Below are 17,607 nucleotides of genomic sequence, written 5' to 3'. Positions count from 1 at the left end.
TTATCAACTAACTGATGTTGATTTTTTCTCTAAAAGCTCGAAGAAGCTAAGCTTCTTCGTGCCCAGGGTCAACATGAGATGGCAATCAACCTTGCAGATTACATATCACAAAATCATCAGGTGCAGGAAGAGGCACCTGATGTATTTCGCTTAGTTGGAAAGTGGCTAGCAGAAACTCGATCGAGCAAGTTAGTAAACTTTGCTTTGTGATACAGTGTAAATGCTTAATATATGGTTGCCATCGTACAAAGTAATGTAATAAATTCCATGAAATTATCAAAAGTTGGTAGTACTAGAAAATTTGATTAAAGCAGACCAAAAGTATGAATGCTTTTCCTTTGATTCATTGATCCATCATCAAAAACATTAAATTTTTCTTTATATGAATCCATGTCAACTAATATTTTTCTTTCGCTCAATAAGTAGTCTGTCGTGGAAATGTCGTAGCAAGCTAGACATTTTTTGTCCTTTACATAAAAATTATGTACAAGTTTCAGAATTGTAATGGATTGTAGTACAACTTTAAACAGCACACACTACAAAACAAACCTTGGAATGTTTTTGGCATGTAAGGATATGTATCTATTAGTGGAGATAGGATGTAAGGGTATGCCTGCCTATATGTGTCTCTTTATGTATCCCGTGAACTGAAAAAACTTCATACGTTATATCAATTTATATTATACTCCTCCAGTTCCAGGACCATATTAGACAAGTACCTGAAACATGCTGTTAATCTAGCTGAGGGATACAAGGCCACAGACAAGGTTTCTGTGGAAAAAAGAAACCAAATGCATTTTCATCTTGCACACTATGCAGATGCTCTGTTTCGTAGTCAGGAAGAAAGACTTAGCTCCAACGAATGGCAAGTAGCAATGCGACTACGTAAACACAAAGTATGTGTTATATGACAGGTTTATGTAAAGAAATAATCAGAAGTTATGGGGAAAAAGTTGTTTCTGAAACTTATTTGGTAATTGCAATATGACATGCATTATTTACTTGCAGAAAAAGGAGCTAGAAGCACTGTTCAAACGTTATAAGCGTATGGCAAAGGTGAGTGTCATTGGTTGTTCCTTTTTTCCAATTGTTTTCTTGTGATGAGGACTTAAGTAAATGAGCTCCCAAGAGATATTGTCACGTTGATGTGGTTTCTCATATGACTTCCAGGGAGATAAAACTGATTATTCTTTTAAAATACAAGAGCTGCAAAAACAACTTTCTATTGACAGAGTCGAAGAAGAGAAGTTACAGGTATGTTCATGGTGCTACTAGAAGGTGCATGACTATTGAAATCGATTCGAGTTGCATTCTTTGTATATATCTCTAATATAATGAGTAGCTTCTTGAAATCGTAGTGTTTAGCTGTTGGAAATACACTGGCTATGAATTTGACTTTTGAATAATAGTGTGTACATGAAGTCATCAAGCTTCTTCTCAGTAGTTAATTTTTCGTCATAGATTTTATAAGGGCACCATCACCCCACACATCAGAATGAATCTTGTTGTATTTGTAATCTAATATGTTGAACTATTTTTTGGATTTGTATCCAGGAAGACCGGGACCATTTTCTGAGTACAGCGCTAAAGGGATACAAGCAATGTTTGATTCTTGGAGAGAAATATGATGTTCAAGCGGTATGTTACTGTCTCAACTGGCAACTAGCCACATTATATTCCAGTTTGGCCTCCAATCATCCTGCCACTCTCATAGATTGCCTCCAGTCAACTCCCTTGGCCGGTTTAGCTACCAACAATTCTCAACTTCCCTCCAATTATTATATCTACCTGCTACCCACATTGACCACCGATTGTTCCTTGTTTCAAGTTGCACTCTTTTCATGGATCTGTTTGTAATCAATTGATGTTGGCAGCCTATGCATCCCATATACCCTCAGATTCTAATAATTGGCAAGCTAGTAAACTTGTGCTTCTTTATACCTATCAAACTCATTTATCAGTTGATACAATATCATTTGTCACAAATGTCTTGGTATCTTATATCATGATTTCAAAGCTTATTATGTATCACATCTACTTTGATTTTGTAATTTTTTTTAACCATTCCTATTATACATTCTATTTGTAAGTTTTCTTGTGATTGATCATTTTCTCTATTTACACAGAAGAATCAGGGTGGAGTTTTTGTTGTTAATAGCATTGTTTAATAAGTTTTTATGTTCTCTTTAGGTATTTCGACTTGTTTCCCTATGGTTCAGTCTTTCCACAAGACAGATTGTTGTGGATAGCATGCTTAACACTGTCCAGGAGGTAAAGTAGTCTAATTCAAAGTAACAGTTGCCAGTTGATAGAGTTGTATTGCGTTGTGCAATTTAAAATGCTGCTAAGAAATTCTCTGTACCTCACTTTTTGTTGAAACCATACATCCCTCTGCTCACTTTTCTAGGTGCAATCTTACAAGTTTATACTTTTGGTATATCAAATTGCATCACGGATGGGTAGCACAAAAGAGTCAGATGGACCTACAAGCTTTCAGGTGTATTTTCCCTTCTTTTTGTGTATATTTATTTATTTTTTTTGTTGATACATAGCATCATTTTTCTTTCTCTACATAATATGTTCGGGTATTTGTTTGCAATTTCAGTACGCATTGCTTTCTCTTCTCAAGAAGATGGCACTTGACCATCCTTATCATACAATATTCCAGGTACTAGGTTGTACATTTCTTGATCAACAAGTTTGCCAAGTTCTGATAGCATATTTGTTTTCTCATGTGGCAACATCTATCTCCCAGATGCCATTATATCTTTTGTACATAACATGGCTCTTGCCCATTGTTATTCAATTGTTGGAAACTTGGAATAACTGTTTCGCCCATAAGTTTAAATGTTGATGAAATGGTTGTGTTATATCGGATTAGGATATTTCATGTTTTAAATTTCACCATCACCTGTTTATATGAAGTGACACCATAAGCATATGAGGACTGTGTTAGAAAAATGGAAACTAAAGAATATTCAATGGTACATTTCTCTATCAACTTAACCTTCTAAGGAAACTACTAATAACCAACCAAATAAAAGGAAGATGAGAAAAATTAAATTAAAGCAACTACTATTATTTTTCTCATCTTCCTTTTTATATGATCTTAATATTTCTAATTCTAATTATTTTGCACGTTTCATGGAAAGCATTTGATATAGCAGTTATTCGATCCCTGCGTGAGTTTAATTTGACTTTTCAAGTTCTGCTATAGTTATACCAATGAGGAAATGCTAACACATGTCACTTGTGGTATACTGTGCTACTTGTTAGCTGCTAGCTCTTGCAAATGGTGACCGTATCAAGGACAAACAACGTAGTAGAAACTCTTTTGTGGTGGACATGGATAAGAAGATTGCTGCAGAAGATCTATTAAGAGAGCTATCAGCTCACCATGGATCAATTATCAAACAGGTAACATTCCACTCAGTTGATGCTTAGTATCTGTAGTCTTAACTTTCTCTGATTTATTCCGTTCGCTACTTAGATGAAGCAATTGGTGGAGATATACATAAAGCTTGCAGAAATGGAAACAAAGAAAGAGGTAATTTCATGGTCATTTGGTCTCATACATTCACATTTCACACCATGTAGATAAAGGTTACGGTTGATGTCTGATTCTGTTTGGATTTATCCTTGCTACTTTAAACACCCTGAACCTTGTAGTTATATTTGAATTGCTTCAATTGTTAACAACATTACCTTTTCTACAGGATACAAACAAACGAGTAACACTACCAAGAGAACTCCGTAGTGTTAGAGAACTTGAGCTTGTAAGATTATCTCTTCTTTTTAAATTGATATTCCTTCCAATTTTTTCTAGGTTATAACATGTTGAGATACTACATATTCATTTTATTGTTAATACCTACATATTTGGGGATTATTTTTACTGGTTTGATGTGATCATTTGCAGAATCTGAGATTATTGTTTGAATGAGAAATCTGGATGCATGATTTTGATTTCAGGTCCCTGTCATAACATCAAATATTCCCATTGACCGAACTTGTCAATATCCTGAAGGATTTTTCCCCCACTTCAAAGGGTTGGGAGATTCTGTCACGTAAGCATTCATGCTCTCAGAAACTTGAGCTTGTATCACAAGCAGTAGAGGAAAATTAGCACAAGGACATGTTTAGAGCATCATTATTAACTGTTTAGAGAAATTTATGAAATTGTTAAAACTTAGGTAATAGTGCCTTTCTTTGTAACAATAAAAACTGGATGAGTTGTTTTAGATAGATGAAAATCATAAGACCTGTACATTTTTCTTCATAAGCTTCTAAATATTTAGCCTCTTCTAATCTACCTTTTTATGTTTTCTTTTTTCTCAATATGAAGTATTATGAATGGTATAAATGCCCCAAAGGTGGTGGAGTGCACGGGTTCTGATGGTAACAAATACCGACAACTTGCAAAATCTGGCAATGATGACCTGAGACAAGATGCTGTATGGTTCCCAGATCACTTACTTTTCTTTTATTTATAATACAATTGGGCACTGGCTTCAAGGAACAAATTATGACAGATGAATAGGTTTATTGTTATGAGTTAACTATACCAAGATAAGTAAGTTATCAGAAAGCTTCATCTTTCTTGAGTTCCCAACTCTATGAATGAACCTTTTCTTTCATTTTTAAGAAGAGTAAGATAATATTGATGATAGGGGGACAAATTTTTAGCTACATAGATTGATTTAATGTAGAATGAACCTACTTCCTATGTTCTAGATGTTGAGAAAACTGTAGTGCTGAATATGCATGAATCTCTACTGCAATGGGGTCTACAAATTTTCATTGATCTCATGGTTTATCACTCAAGAGAGTGTTTTAACTTTTAACGCATATAATAAAAAATATATTAGAACTCATGATTATGAACCCTAGACCTTCTAGAGTGCATCAAATGAAATTGTCAAATCTGCTTTGGTTTGGGTGCTGGTTACTGCATTAATGAAGTCCATTGAAAAGATTATCCAGTATCAAGTATTTGATTACATGCTTTACTGTGTTTAATCATTTTGGTTGACAAAGAATTAACTTCTTGGATTTTATATGCCCGTTACATGATTATTGTAAATGCCATGCAGGTGATGGAACAGTTTTTTGGTTTAGTTAACACTTTCTTGCAGAACAATCGTGATACATGGCGGAGGAGACTTAGGATACGAACATATAAGGTTGCTCTTATATAAATTACACAAATGTTTTAGATAATCTCTCTTGTTTATTCATCTGTCTTCCCCCTTGTTGTGTATGCCTAAAGTTCCAAGGGATTCACAACATAAGAAATCTTAATTTATTTTCTCTTAATATGTATTCATATATTTTTATGTAGTCGTATTTGTTGGGTTTCTTCAGTCAAATTCCAGCATCTTGGAGAGCTTAATATTTTATAATTTTGTAATGTTTCATGTGCGCTTATCCAAGTGCTGATCCTATGCTGTTGATACCTCACTTGTTTTTTGCAAGTTGTAGTTACTTGTCTTGTTATTGCAACTTATGCCATAACGATACCTGTCTGTGGATTTATGATTAATTCCTAATCATCAATTAGACCTAGGTAGTTAAATAGAATTTATAAAAATAGACTTATCTTAGAGCAAGCAAGGTTATGGATTCTTATTTATTTGAATATCAGTCCTTATGCAAATCATAATTTATAACTGAAGCTGTTTTCATATTATGTATTGAGTTTAAAGAGGAAGGGGAAGATAGAGATATTGCTATCTATTGTTTACTCATTTGTTCTTGGCGTTCAGTGATACAGGATTGAATTATCATTTTTCTTTGATTATTTATTTTTCTCCTTTCATTTTTTAGTGTATATAACTTATTCTGTGCCACTTTTGATTTCATGGGCTATGATGGAACAGGTTGTTCCATTCACTCCTTGTGCTGGTGTTCTGGAATGGGTAAATGGAACTTTCCCACTTGGTGAATACCTTATTGGAAGGTTAGCGAAATTGTTTTTCTTCTTAAAGTACCAGGTAACATCTACATCTAGTCCCAACAAAGGATGTATGCTGAATGTATCAAAAATTACTGATTCAGTTCAAGAAATGGAGGTGCTCATGGACGATACGGAGTTGGAGACTGGACATTTATGGAATGCAGGCAAAAGATGGCTGCAGTATGTATTGCATATCTGTTAAAATTATTTAATGCGTTTCATTACTTTCATTAAAATTATTTACTGTTTGAATCTTTCTGGCTGATGTCTTCAGTTTCTTTACTTGTAGGAGGCCAATAAACTCAAGGCATTCCAGGAGGTCTGCCAGAAGTTCAGGTTCGTAAATTTGTTTAAGTCACCAAAGTCCCCAATGCTTGAATCAACTTGATTTTATTGCCATTTACTGCAGGCCAGTGATGCATCACTTCTTTCTGGAGAGATTCTCAGATCCTGCTGATTGGTTTGACAAGAGACTTGCATACACAAGAAGTGTGGCAGCTAGTTCAATGGTTTGTCTTTTAATATTTCTCTTTGTTTGTGTGTCCTCAAAACATGTCTCAAATCATTTCCCTCAATTGATGACTTCATGGCAACTCTGAATCTGGTATAACAAAAAGTTTGTTTCGTCGAATGCAGGTGGGTTACATTGTTGGATTAGGAGATCGACACTCCATGAATATTTTGATAGATCAAGCTACTGCAGAAGTTGTTCATATCGATCTAGGAGTTGCATTTGACCAGGGCTTGATGCTGAAAACACCTGAAAGGGTTGGTTTTTGCTGGAATGTAGCCATTTTCTGCTACCAAGTTACTCGCGAGTCTTGTTGGTTATCTTTGACTATATTCCTATTAACTCCCAGGTACCATTTAGGCTAACCCGGGACATCATAGATGGTATGGGTGTAACTGGTGTCGAAGGTGTTTTCAGAAGATGTTGTGAGGCAACTCTTTCTGTGATGCGAGCAAATAAAGAAGCATTACTTACAATTATTGAGGTAAAAATCATTTACATGATTGCTGCTACTGCTACTTGAATGAGGATTAACTTGCTATTCTATAATGTGCAGGTTTTTATCCATGATCCTTTATATAAGTGGGCTTTATCGCCTCTCAAGGCCATGCAACGTCAAAAGGTAGGCATTTCTATCTAGTTTCACCTACGACTGTAATTAATTGCACTTATCAATGTGGTTTAATATTGATTTCCAAAGGTGATTGATTTATGTTTGACCATGTATACCAACTACAAGAACATTGTGGTGTCCCGTGTCAGTTATTTTGAACTGTTTTGGTCTTACTATTTGCTCACACAGAGGCTTGTTTTTGGGGTGCCAGGATATTGACGACGACTTGTATGCCAGTTTAGAAGACTCGGAAGAAGATGGGTATGAAGGTAATAAAGATGCAACAAGAGCATTGCTGCGCATCAAGCAAAAGCTAGATGGGTATGAAGATGGCGAAATGAGAAGTGTCCATGGCCAGGTATATAATAATTATAATAACAACCAATTTCCGTGTTGGTTCGATGAATGCCTGTGCATAGTTCTGATCAATATAGGAGGGGTGGGGTTGGGTTGGGTTATTTGCAGGTTCAGCAACTGATACAAGATGCCATTGATCCCGATCGGTTGTGCCAACTGTTCCCTGGTTGGGGAGCATGGTTGTGAGTGAGATAACACTTCAGTGGAGTCCACCCGCTTGAAAGTCTGCTCCATATTGTGAGTGATTTTGTCTTTTTTCATGTGATGTTGTGTTTATGTATATATTCATATTCACACACGCGCGTGTGTATATATATATATATATATACATTCTGTTATACTTGAATATTGTTGTTCTCCTATTCAATCGATTTAAAGTTATTTATTACTTATTCCATAAAAATTTTTTTAAAAAAAAGAAAGACTTGGTAGGGTAAGAGAGACACACAGCAATAATTTAAAGAACAACCACCATTGGTGTGTAGTGGTCCGTAATTATATTGAATTAAAGAGAAGATCCATTTAGTTACTGGACATAGTGAATGATGATGAGTGTTATTTGCATGTGTGATTTTTGGATAATATGCTGCTCTATTGTACATGGCAAAATATGTAGTAGTAGTATGACATTACATATTTCAAAACTGCAGCAATTATTGAAAGGTTATTTCCAGAGGCTGGATTTGATTGATTGATTGATGATGGTAAACAAGTATAGCCCACTATTAACTCATTTCCCGACACTTTAATGAACCCAACGAACACCACCCCACCCCACCCTCTTTGTAAAATTAATTAATTGCTGATAAAGAAGGAAAATATGAGAGTTGGATTCATACCTGAAAGACACCCACCTCACCATTGGTGCATGAAGGAAGAAGAAGAAGGGGTGGTGAAGAATTTGCATCATCAATGGCGATGAGTATTATTATTCTTGGATGAAATAAGCTCGGAGAACTTCAACAACAGGGGCCTCGCACATGGGGCACTTGCCGTTGCGCTGCTGTATAAGATTTTCAGCACACTTGATGCACGTACACATGTGCCCACACCTACACCAACAACCACCTCCACATCATGAATAATTGAGATAAAAACACAAGATGGATAGCACCCTCCCTCCCACCTACCTATATAGCAAAGAGTCGATCTTGCTGTCCCCACATAGGCAGCAAACCCCTTGCCTTACATGATCCCATGGATCGCTGCTCCTCCTCCTCGTGAATAATAACTCATTCTGAGTCTCATCCTTGGGTACTACTGTATCTTTGTCTGGAGACGAGATATATCATTAAGATTTGAAGATATTTGTATATGTATGTATAGAGAAAAATCAACCTCTTGAAGAAATAGCTCGGTTCAGTGCAGCAGAGACCTCCTGCCTAACTGACCGATGCAGCTCAATTTGCAAGTCCATGCACTCTTCCAGCATACTCTGCATGCTGTTCATCCTACGATGAAGCCTAGCCATGTCAATCCTAAGCTCGTTGATCACCTCCCATTCCTAAACAACAATCATATGATTAGGCAAGGAGTTGGTTGTTGACAACTGATGACTTATTAGATAGATGGGCTTCCTTGCATAAGGGATAGGGATGCTCTAGCTTACAGTTCCAGGTTGCTGGTTTGAGATCCAATTCCCAGTTGTGAAACCCATGTCGTCAGCCCAAAACGGTTGCGTTGCAGACACAAAAGTCGAAGAGGGAGGTAATGGGCGATATGTTTCAAAGGCGTCGTAGTCAGCTGAAGTTTGATCTCCATCATAATGTATGTCCTGATCTTGCTCGACGAAATTGTCTTCATCATGGCCTAGCCTCTCTGTATGCATTTGTATCACCCGATTTAGGCTCTCGCGAAAATCGCTGCCGAGAAGACTAGAGACACGTCCCCTGCAAGTTAAGCATTTATACATTCAGCCAGAAGAAACATCATACTTGTAATAGCTGTCCAACAATTATAAAACTCAAAATTAATAGCTTATGAATGTTGATTGCACCTAAGAAACAACTTTTAGTCATTTTAATCATATCATTTTGGAGCCTAGATCATCTTCATGCCATACTTATTATGGAACTTTGCAGTGTAATGTACTCGCAAAGCTATCATATTATTTTGGAGCCTAGAAAATGGATACTTATTATGGAACTTTGCAGTGCAATGGTGCAAATCTAATGAGAAATGTTATATTTAGAGTAAGCAATTAAATCGCGTACCGGCTGAAAAGCTCCTGAAGTTCCATCCTCCGGACATCACCATCCTCATCATGAGTTGAAGGAACATCCAACCAACTGTCAATGGCTGCCTGTGTATAGCTTTGCCAATCCTGATGTGATTCTTGAATCTGATCTTGATTGTCTACATTGTTATCAGATGGTTCCGGAGACCATTGGTTTCTAAAGCTTCCATGCCAGCTTCCACTCTCATCTTCAATCACATCGGCGGACTCCTCCCCACGAGCAGAAACCTCCTGTGAACCAGAAATTTCATTGCCCTGTTGAACATTTTCATTGTAACTTTCTACAATCAAAGTAGACTGCACATCCTCAGGTTGCTGTTCGTTGTCGACAATGGTGACACTCTGTTCGCCTAGTCTACCCACTGCTGACTCCTCTTGCCAACCACTGTTTCCTTCTTGGTCAGTTCTATCACCGTTCATATCCAGATTGGTAGCTTCAACAGATTCCTGCAAATTCCAGTCTCCATCTGCAGTGTGCTCGGGGCTGAATTCAATCACAACTCCAGCATCTTCCCTTTCATGGATTTCAATCTCCGATTCCTCCTCCTTTACACCACTATAAGTTGAAGCAGAATCTGCAGTCAATGAAGTGGATGCCGAATTCTCCAACTTGGAAAGAAACTCTTCCCTGTATCGCCAAATCGGTACCGTTTCAATAACAAAGCATATACAAAGAAAAGACGAGAAGATAATAGCATGTAACTAAGAAACCAAAATTTTAAGACGAAGAAGTTTTCCCATTATGGAAAGGTGAGCATCAATCTATGCAGTATATAATTAAACTACAGAAACTTTGCTTGGTTACCGTAAGCCGGAAACTGCATGTCTCTGCCATAACAGACCCAATTCAGTTGCAGCAGGTGAAGATGGTCTCTCATCCAGGACCAATCTCTCATTTCTTAGGAACCTTCCTTTAAGGAGCGCCTGCAAGAAAGTTTAATGTCATTAGTCAAAGCCAACAATGGTTGTTCTGTGTAAACTTGGAATTGCAAAGCTTGAAACAACCTGAATCCGATTGCGGTGAGCAAAGCTTGACACTGGCCTCTGTTCTAACAAACCAAGAAGTTCACTTTTTCTTTCACCCTGGATCTTCGAGAGAAGATCGAGAAGTGTTTGTCTTCTCACCGGCCATTGCCAGGAATGATTTTTCAGATCAAATCTTCCCTTGGAGCCACTACTCATCCATTCTTTAAAAATTTGTCTCACTCTCTCTCTTTCAGTCTCTCCTAAATCCAAATCACTAGATTGCTCTGATGCAACACTGCTGTTATCCTCATGATCCATCTCCAAACTGATGAAACTTGGGTTCCCTGTATCATCATAATCTTGAGGTGTACTATCCCCATTATCGCTTCCTTGTCTAGCAAACTCAGAATTAGAACCACTCCTATGTTGCCTAGACTCATTGGACAAGTTTTCACCCTCGATCTCTCTCCAAATTTGCAGGAGAGAGGATGCCCTCTTGCTAGGTCGGCTGTGTTGGGAATCACCAATGGAAGGACTGAAAACCGATACGTTTGGCAGACCAGCAACAGCCATTTTTCAGATCCTTATCAAGGATTCGGAGCTGAATTGGAAGAAAACAGAACATAATTACCCAAAATGATATCCAGTTGCAAAAAGATTAGATAATTCAATGAATAGATGAATCTACATCAGCTATCACATCCAAACCGCAGATTTTGAAAATAGTATTGCTGTGATACCGATGTTTTAGAGCTTTTGGAATACTCTTTTACTTATATACAAGTAGTAATGAAAAGTATGCATATTATTCTAGGATAAAATATATATAGACTTTAAACATCCAATAATTCTCACCAAAAACCCTATGAAATTTCCAATTCTACTAAGTTACACAACAATATCCATACAGAATCTAGTTAAGGTTTCTTCAGAACCTGGAAATCAAATAAGAGAAACAAAACGAAGATGTATCTTGCATAACCATCAAGTCTCTCACCAATCATTCACAGCTAACAAAGGATCAATTTAGGGAAATACAAAGCAGCAGTCCTTGTAAACAATCAAATTCGTCAGCAGTAATTGGATTCTAGAAAATAATCCCAATTTTGAATGAATTGACGAACAGAACTAACTCGTTTCAAACCTCAATCAAACTTCGTTTGCTCCTAAATCAAAGGCAAACTCGCACAAAACTTGCAACCTACCGATCGCGCTCTACACTGATGTATCGAAGACAGACTCCATAATCAATAGAAACAGCAATCAAACCGACATCAAACGAGCACATCGCAGCAAAAAGCAATTGTCAACAAAACGAAACAACTGTCAAATCGCCATGATCAGAGACTTTTGAACAGTACCTTTCTCCAACCACTAACGCCTTCACATGAAATGCAACGCGTAGGGAGTTATCCAACAACAACAACGAGCAGCAACTGCACACATTTCGCTGCGTCAATCGACGAATTTATTGCCTGCGCATTGATCTCTCTTCCTTAGCGAATTTTGCGCAACTTCAACGCCTACATAACACCCTTTTTGACTCCGCCGCGTAGATCTGTCGTTTTTCGATCATTGTGAATTTAACTGCAGCGGAATCTTGAATTTCACCGCCAAGCGGGAATTGAATGCACGGCGGTGATCTCGAGATCCATCAGATCGGACGGCCCACAATTAATTTAAAATTTTATAATTTGTTTAATTTTAATTAAACTATTTATTTATCTTAAACTTAATTTATAATTATTTGTACTAATACACTTCTTAATTATTTACTAATTATATTTTACGCTCATGTATTGTATTAACTGTCCCTAATTTGAACCATTCCAATCCATATTTAGAATTATTGCATTCAACTAATTGACATTTTGGTGTGGTTTTTTTTTTTTTTTTTTAACTGTATTTAAATTTAAATCCCTACTAATTAACACATTAGCATCGAGATTGTTGAAAATTACCTAAACGAAAAAATTTACCAAAAAAATTGGCTTTATTTACAAAGTACTTTTGAAATTTTGTACTATTTAATTTTTTAAAATATATTAAATATAATACTTCCTCAGTCTATTAGTTAGCTGAAGTGTTAAAAAGAAATTTGATATATTTATTATTTTAAGTATTTTAATATTAATATATGATTAATTTTTTTAAATAAAAAAAATACTGTAAAAAACTAAAATAATAAAAACGTACTTTAAGTTAGGACGGAGAGAATATTATTTTTTTTTACAAAATTTCATTTCTTTCTTGCACTAAAATATTCTTCTTTTTTTTTCTGAAAAAAGAATATCTCATATAATAAATTTTATTTTATTACGACAATGTGATTAGAACTTAGTAAGATAATTTAATTTTGAATAAAAAAATTATTTGAACACGTAATGGCTAAGGAGTCGGTATTCAATCTGCCATTTGGATATTTCATCAAGAAGTACATTTATTGCATGTCTCTTTGTGTGATTTGTAATTTTTTTGGATTTTTCTGAGATATTTCGGACATGAAAAATTGATAAATTTATGTAAAATAAAATTATTTAATTATTCATATATGGATATTAATTTTAGTTACTTTAATTTTATTTGTGTTGATATTTTAAATATTAAATATAAAGATTTTTTACTAAATCTACTAACAGGTAAGAAATCATAATTTCAATGTTGACATGCAATATTTGGAAGCATCAAAGTTTATACATATGACCTCATTTTGGATTAATTATTTATATGAATATTTAAAGTTATTTGGTAAAAAAGATTATCTCATACAATATGAGTTTTATCCTCTCTCGGTTTTGGACATATTTTGACACAACTTTGTAAATTTTAATATTTTCTTTTATTGTTTTGAAAGATCCAAAATACTTTAAAATGGCATTGAAAATTTTGAATTTGAAATTTCTTTTTTGTATCTTTTCAATGCTAATTTTGAAGTTTTTAAAATTTTATCTCGAAATGAATTTAATATTCGAACCAATTTTTCGAAATAAATACACCAACACACAATATTTGATGTAGTATCCAATTGGTATGTTGTTTTTTTTTAGATAAATTTGTTATCTTTTAGTTATATTTTTTTAGTTTGATAATCCTAGCACACTGTCTTAGTCATTGCTCCAAAAATGAGAATAATAATCATACTTAATAAAAGATGTTAATTGATTTTTTTTGTGTGAGTTGAATTATTGAATTTTTATGAGTGAATAATAAAAATATATTATATTAATGTGTATGTATTGTTACGATTTATGGAATAAACTCTATTTTCATTAAACACAATTAGGGTACAATATTATATTTATACAAGAGATATATTAGGTAGAATATATATATCAATATATAAAATATATATATACTATATATATATCAACATCCCCCCTCAAACTCAAGGTGGAACGGTGGAGCCCAACTTGAGTTTGTTCAAAAATGACTGAAAACGGCCGGGAAGGTGAGGTTTGGTGAATCCGTCGGCCGTCTGATCAGCAGAGGAAATAGGAGACAAGGAGATGCTTCCATGAGCAACGTGATGACGTACAAGGTGACAGTCGATCTCAATATGCTTCGTACGCTCGTGGAAGACATCATTTGTCGAAATCTTCATGGCGCTCTGACTGTCGCAATGGATAATAGTGGCAGAGGGCTGAGGCACTCCAAGATCAGCCAAAAGCCAGCGAAGCCATAGAAGCTCAGCAGCGGTATCGGCAAGGGCTCTATATTCAGACTCTGCACTGGACCGGGAGACAACCGTCTGTTTCTTGCTGCGCCATGAAATAAGCGAGTCGCCAAGGAAGAAGCAAAACCCGGTGGTCGAGCGGCGATCAGAGGGATCTCCCGCCCAATCAGCGTCAGAATACCCGGTCAAAACTAAGGAGGATCGAGCGGAATAATGAAGTCCATGAAGCAGGGTACCTTTGACGTACCGGAGAATCCGTAGGACAGCAGAATGATGAGTCGTCCGAGGAGCAGACATAAACTGACTGACGATATGGACGGCATAAGCAATATCCGGTCGAGTGACAGTCAGGTAGATGAGACTTCCCACTAGCTGACGATACAAAGTCGGATCATCAAGGGGAACGCCGTCCATCGGAGTAAGACGACAGTCAGAATCAAGAGGTGTAGGAGCAGTCTTGGAGTCAGTGAGACCGGCAATAGATAGGAGGTCGGAGGCATACTTGGCTTGAGAGAGATAATATCCGTCGGAGGTGTCGGAGATCTCAAGTCCCAGGAAGTACCGAAGAGGCCCTAAACTCTTCATCTCGAAGTGGCGGTTTAGATGAGCTTGCAACTCGGAGATACCTGATGCATCATCTCCCGTAATAATCATGTCATCCACATAAAGCAATAAAATAGTAATTCCAGCTGACCCACGTCGAAGGAAGAGAGCCGAATCATGATCACTAGAAGTAAAGCCAAGCTGGAGTAGAGCAGAGCTAAATTTCGAAAACCAAGCTCGAGGTGCCTGTTTCAAACCATATAGGGCACGGCGAAGTTTGCATACCTTGGAAGAGGTAGGAAAACCAGGAGGAGGAGACATGTAGATATCCTCGAATAAATCACCATGCAATATCAACATGTATATTTATATTTTTTAATAATATTTATGAAAAAAAATTTAATTGAAAAATATTGAGTGAACGAACTGATTTATCTTACATAATCAGCAAGTTATTTTGTTTTACACAGAAAATTTATCTAATACATAATTGAAAATTATCGACAGTAACTTTTAACATTATATATAAAAGATACAGTAATTTCTTTCCGAATAGAAACAATATTGGCACTCCACACAAATTACCAAGTACAAATATCAATCCTCACCAATGAACAATTAATAGAAAAAAAAAATAAAAAAAATCAAACCACAAAACAAATAATATCAAAAAATAAAATAAAATACAATTATATAACATTATAAATCAATCAATATCTGCATCACACCAAACTCTCTTAAACCCTTTAGCCTTTGACGGATCAAACGGCGTCGTCACGGAGCGGCACAGCACCTTCAGCTTCCGATGGATCTTAAAAACTCCGATCTTAAGTCGGATCTTCGCTCGGATCGCCACGTCCAAAACGACGTCGCCGGAGGCCTTCTCCATCCGCAGGTCACGTGCCACCCCGCCGTACACCGTCGCGTCCTTCGCCACCAAATTCAAATCCACGTGCGTCACGTTCCGCCGCCGCTGATAGAACGGATGCACATTGTTGACCGACAGTTTCTGGTCCTCGTACAGCACTGTAACATCAATCCGATCGTAGTACAACGATATATGATGGTTCGGATTGTCCGCGCGGAGCACGAAATGGAAATTGGCGTTCACGCGCGAGTCGGTTAAATTGAACCCGCTGATCGAACCCTATATATATATATATATATATATTATATATAATAAAATAAAAGTTAATAGTAATAATTGTATACCGTCAAAAAAATTATAAAAATAAAATGATTTGAGTAATTGAGGAGCAAAATTAATACAACTTCATTCCATTAAAATTAGTCCAATGGGATCCTGAGATTAAAAAAATAAATCTTTTATTAAAAAATTGATAGATTATTATGGGTATTTTTTAAAATTTAATTAAAAATTAACATAAATAAAAAAAGAATGTAATAAAAATAATGGTATTTATTGTAAATAATCATTTGAATAAAAAATAATAATTTAATCTTGACTTTGTTAAAATTAATAATGAGATAAATTTAATAAACGTATTAAAAAAAAGATAAAAATAAATTGGATCGAATAGAAGATTTCATTTATAAGTTTTTATTAATTTTAAATTAGGCTTATTAAGTAATTAATTTGTTGAACCATGCATAGTAATCTATACATTATGGAAATGTATGCTCTAAAATATTTGAGCAAATTTTATATATATATATATATATATAAAAATAAGTAATAATTAGTATTCTCTATTTTTTATAGTAAAAAAACAATATAAAAAAGAATACTATAATCTTTTATTAAACTAGAGATAAGAATATTAATTTATTACTTCCGAATATAAATTTAAACGACGGAACGAATATTAATTACCTGTTCGATGGAGTATTTAAGCTTTTTGGGGTGGACAATGAGCCAGGTGATAAGGACAATCAAGCCGACGATAATTATGAGTGTTAGTAGTGCTCCGGCAATGTACCTCACCGGAGTTGGGTGGCGCTGCCGCTGCCGCTGCCGCTGCAGCGCCGCCTGTGATTGTGGTCGCTGCATATATGTTGATTTTTATTTTATTTTATTATATTAGGATGACAAGATGTATGAGGAATTGAAGTGGGATTTATACAGTTGAAAAGGAGGTTATAATTTAGGAGGGGTCATTGTATACATATATAACATGTATGGATGTGTGCTTTTGGGTTCGATGAAATTTATTTATTTATTTATTTATTTATTTATTGCATGAAAGTATATATGTATAAAAGAATATATATGTGAGTAGTTAGCTGGGAATGAACATATTCTTGTCTTGAGGAGATGAAGTAAGTTTGGAATCTTGTGCCTAATTTGTTGGTCGGTTTTAATTTTGCTTGTGGTTCAAGGGATGCTTAAATATTGTCATTAACATTTTATTATACTACTTATTAATTAATTTTATTATAGTAGAGGATTTAGGTAGAAATTAAATAACAGAGTCTGACTGTGTGTTATTTTATAGTCTTAGTTTTTGTTCTTTGCGTGCCTTAGGATAAGAAATCAATTTTCAATGTGTTTGTCTAATATTTTAGTTTACGGTATTTTTTTATGTCATGTACAATGAATAGGTATCAATAAAATAATAATAATAATATTTATACTCCGGCCACAAATTATCTATTTTTTATTTATATTTTGTATTTTTAGTAAATTTATTAATCTTGAATGCATTAAAAAAATATAAATCAATTTAATCGAATGTATAACATAGATCCATTGAAAAATCCTTTATTTCTATAAATATATAAATATATTTTT

General features: G+C 35.3%; 4 protein-coding genes across 8 annotated transcripts in view; 1 reads left to right on the top strand and 3 right to left on the bottom strand.

Moving 5' to 3' along the window:
- The window catches only part of LOC127259341 (serine/threonine-protein kinase ATM), a 36,543-nt gene extending 28,689 nt beyond the window's left edge, over positions 1-7,854 (top strand). For 3 of the 5 annotated variants that reach the window (XM_051286615.1, XM_051286616.1, XM_051286614.1), the window contains exons 57-79: positions 37-188; positions 695-896; positions 1,009-1,056; positions 1,171-1,254; positions 1,555-1,638; positions 2,191-2,271; positions 2,408-2,497; positions 2,606-2,668; positions 3,277-3,417; positions 3,491-3,547; positions 3,717-3,776; positions 3,973-4,067; positions 4,346-4,454; positions 5,094-5,183; positions 5,880-5,959; positions 6,058-6,136; positions 6,246-6,292; positions 6,366-6,465; positions 6,593-6,724; positions 6,817-6,951; positions 7,024-7,089; positions 7,292-7,438; positions 7,546-7,854. In XM_051286615.1, coding sequence (XP_051142572.1) covers positions 37-188; positions 695-896; positions 1,009-1,056; positions 1,171-1,254; positions 1,555-1,638; positions 2,191-2,271; positions 2,408-2,497; positions 2,606-2,668; positions 3,277-3,417; positions 3,491-3,547; positions 3,717-3,776; positions 3,973-4,067; positions 4,346-4,454; positions 5,094-5,183; positions 5,880-5,959; positions 6,058-6,136; positions 6,246-6,292; positions 6,366-6,465; positions 6,593-6,724; positions 6,817-6,951; positions 7,024-7,089; positions 7,292-7,438; positions 7,546-7,623 — 2,220 coding nt within the window. In that variant the 3' untranslated portion in view covers positions 7,624-7,854. The remainder of the gene's footprint in view (positions 1-36; positions 189-694; positions 897-1,008; positions 1,057-1,170; positions 1,255-1,554; positions 1,639-2,190; positions 2,272-2,407; positions 2,498-2,605; positions 2,669-3,276; positions 3,418-3,490; positions 3,548-3,716; positions 3,777-3,972; positions 4,068-4,345; positions 4,455-5,093; positions 5,184-5,879; positions 5,960-6,057; positions 6,137-6,245; positions 6,293-6,365; positions 6,466-6,592; positions 6,725-6,816; positions 6,952-7,023; positions 7,090-7,291; positions 7,439-7,545) is intronic. The other 2 variants (XM_051286617.1, XM_051286618.1) reach the window with 1 other exon arrangement.
- A 129-nt stretch (positions 7,855-7,983) lies between these two features.
- LOC127259342 (uncharacterized) lies at positions 7,984-12,202 on the bottom strand. The gene is made up of 8 exons (XM_051286619.1): positions 12,001-12,202; positions 10,679-11,240; positions 10,479-10,597; positions 9,651-10,301; positions 9,047-9,326; positions 8,776-8,941; positions 8,568-8,709; positions 7,984-8,489 (listed from the first exon to the last, which is right to left on the bottom strand). The coding sequence occupies exons 2-8, from the start codon at positions 11,210-11,212 to the stop codon at positions 8,366-8,368; spliced, it is 2,016 nt and encodes a 671-aa protein (XP_051142576.1). The 5' UTR covers positions 11,213-11,240; positions 12,001-12,202; the 3' UTR covers positions 7,984-8,365.
- A 1,822-nt stretch (positions 12,203-14,024) lies between these two features.
- Positions 14,025-15,176, bottom strand: LOC127259471 (uncharacterized mitochondrial protein AtMg00810-like). The gene has a single exon (XM_051286830.1). It carries the CDS (start codon positions 15,174-15,176, stop codon positions 14,025-14,027), a length of 1,152 nt encoding a protein of 383 aa, XP_051142787.1.
- A 153-nt stretch (positions 15,177-15,329) lies between these two features.
- On the bottom strand, positions 15,330-17,009 carry LOC127259887 (uncharacterized protein At1g08160-like). Its single transcript, XM_051287502.1, has 2 exons — positions 16,690-17,009; positions 15,330-16,002 (listed from the first exon to the last, which is right to left on the bottom strand). The coding sequence occupies exons 1-2, from the start codon at positions 16,864-16,866 to the stop codon at positions 15,562-15,564; spliced, it is 618 nt and encodes a 205-aa protein (XP_051143459.1). The 5' UTR covers positions 16,867-17,009; the 3' UTR covers positions 15,330-15,561.
- Positions 17,010-17,607: the final 598 nt, after the last annotated feature.

The sequence above is a fragment of the Andrographis paniculata genome, unplaced genomic scaffold (assembly GCF_009805555.1).
Source record: "Andrographis paniculata isolate CXL003 unplaced genomic scaffold, ASM980555v1 Contig60END, whole genome shotgun sequence".
NCBI lineage: Eukaryota > Viridiplantae > Streptophyta > Magnoliopsida > Lamiales > Acanthaceae > Andrographis > Andrographis paniculata.
This window is presented reverse-complemented; position numbering and strand designations above follow the sequence as displayed.

Bases quoted from the DNA above. Each gene is read 5' to 3' on its own strand.
- LOC127259342 (XM_051286619.1), bottom strand. From the start codon at position 11,212: ATGGCTGTTGCTGGTCTGCCAAACGTATCGGTTTTCAGTCCTTCCATT. The intron at 9,327-9,650 runs GTACGCGATTTA...CTTAACTTGCAG, and splicing joins CTTCAGGAGCTTTTCAGCCG to GGGACGTGTCTCTAGTCTTC. The intron at 8,710-8,775 runs GTTGATTTTTCT...TCTCGTCTCCAG, and splicing joins CCGAGCTATTTCTTCAAGAG to ACAAAGATACAGTAGTACCC.
- LOC127259471 (XM_051286830.1), bottom strand. From the start codon at position 15,176: ATGTCTCCTCCTCCTGGTTTTCCTACCTCTTCCAAGGTATGCAAACTT.
- LOC127259887 (XM_051287502.1), bottom strand. From the start codon at position 16,866: ATGCAGCGACCACAATCACAGGCGGCGCTGCAGCGGCAGCGGCAGCGG. The intron at 16,003-16,689 runs GTAATTAATATT...ATATATATATAG, and splicing joins TTAAATACTCCATCGAACAG to GGTTCGATCAGCGGGTTCAA.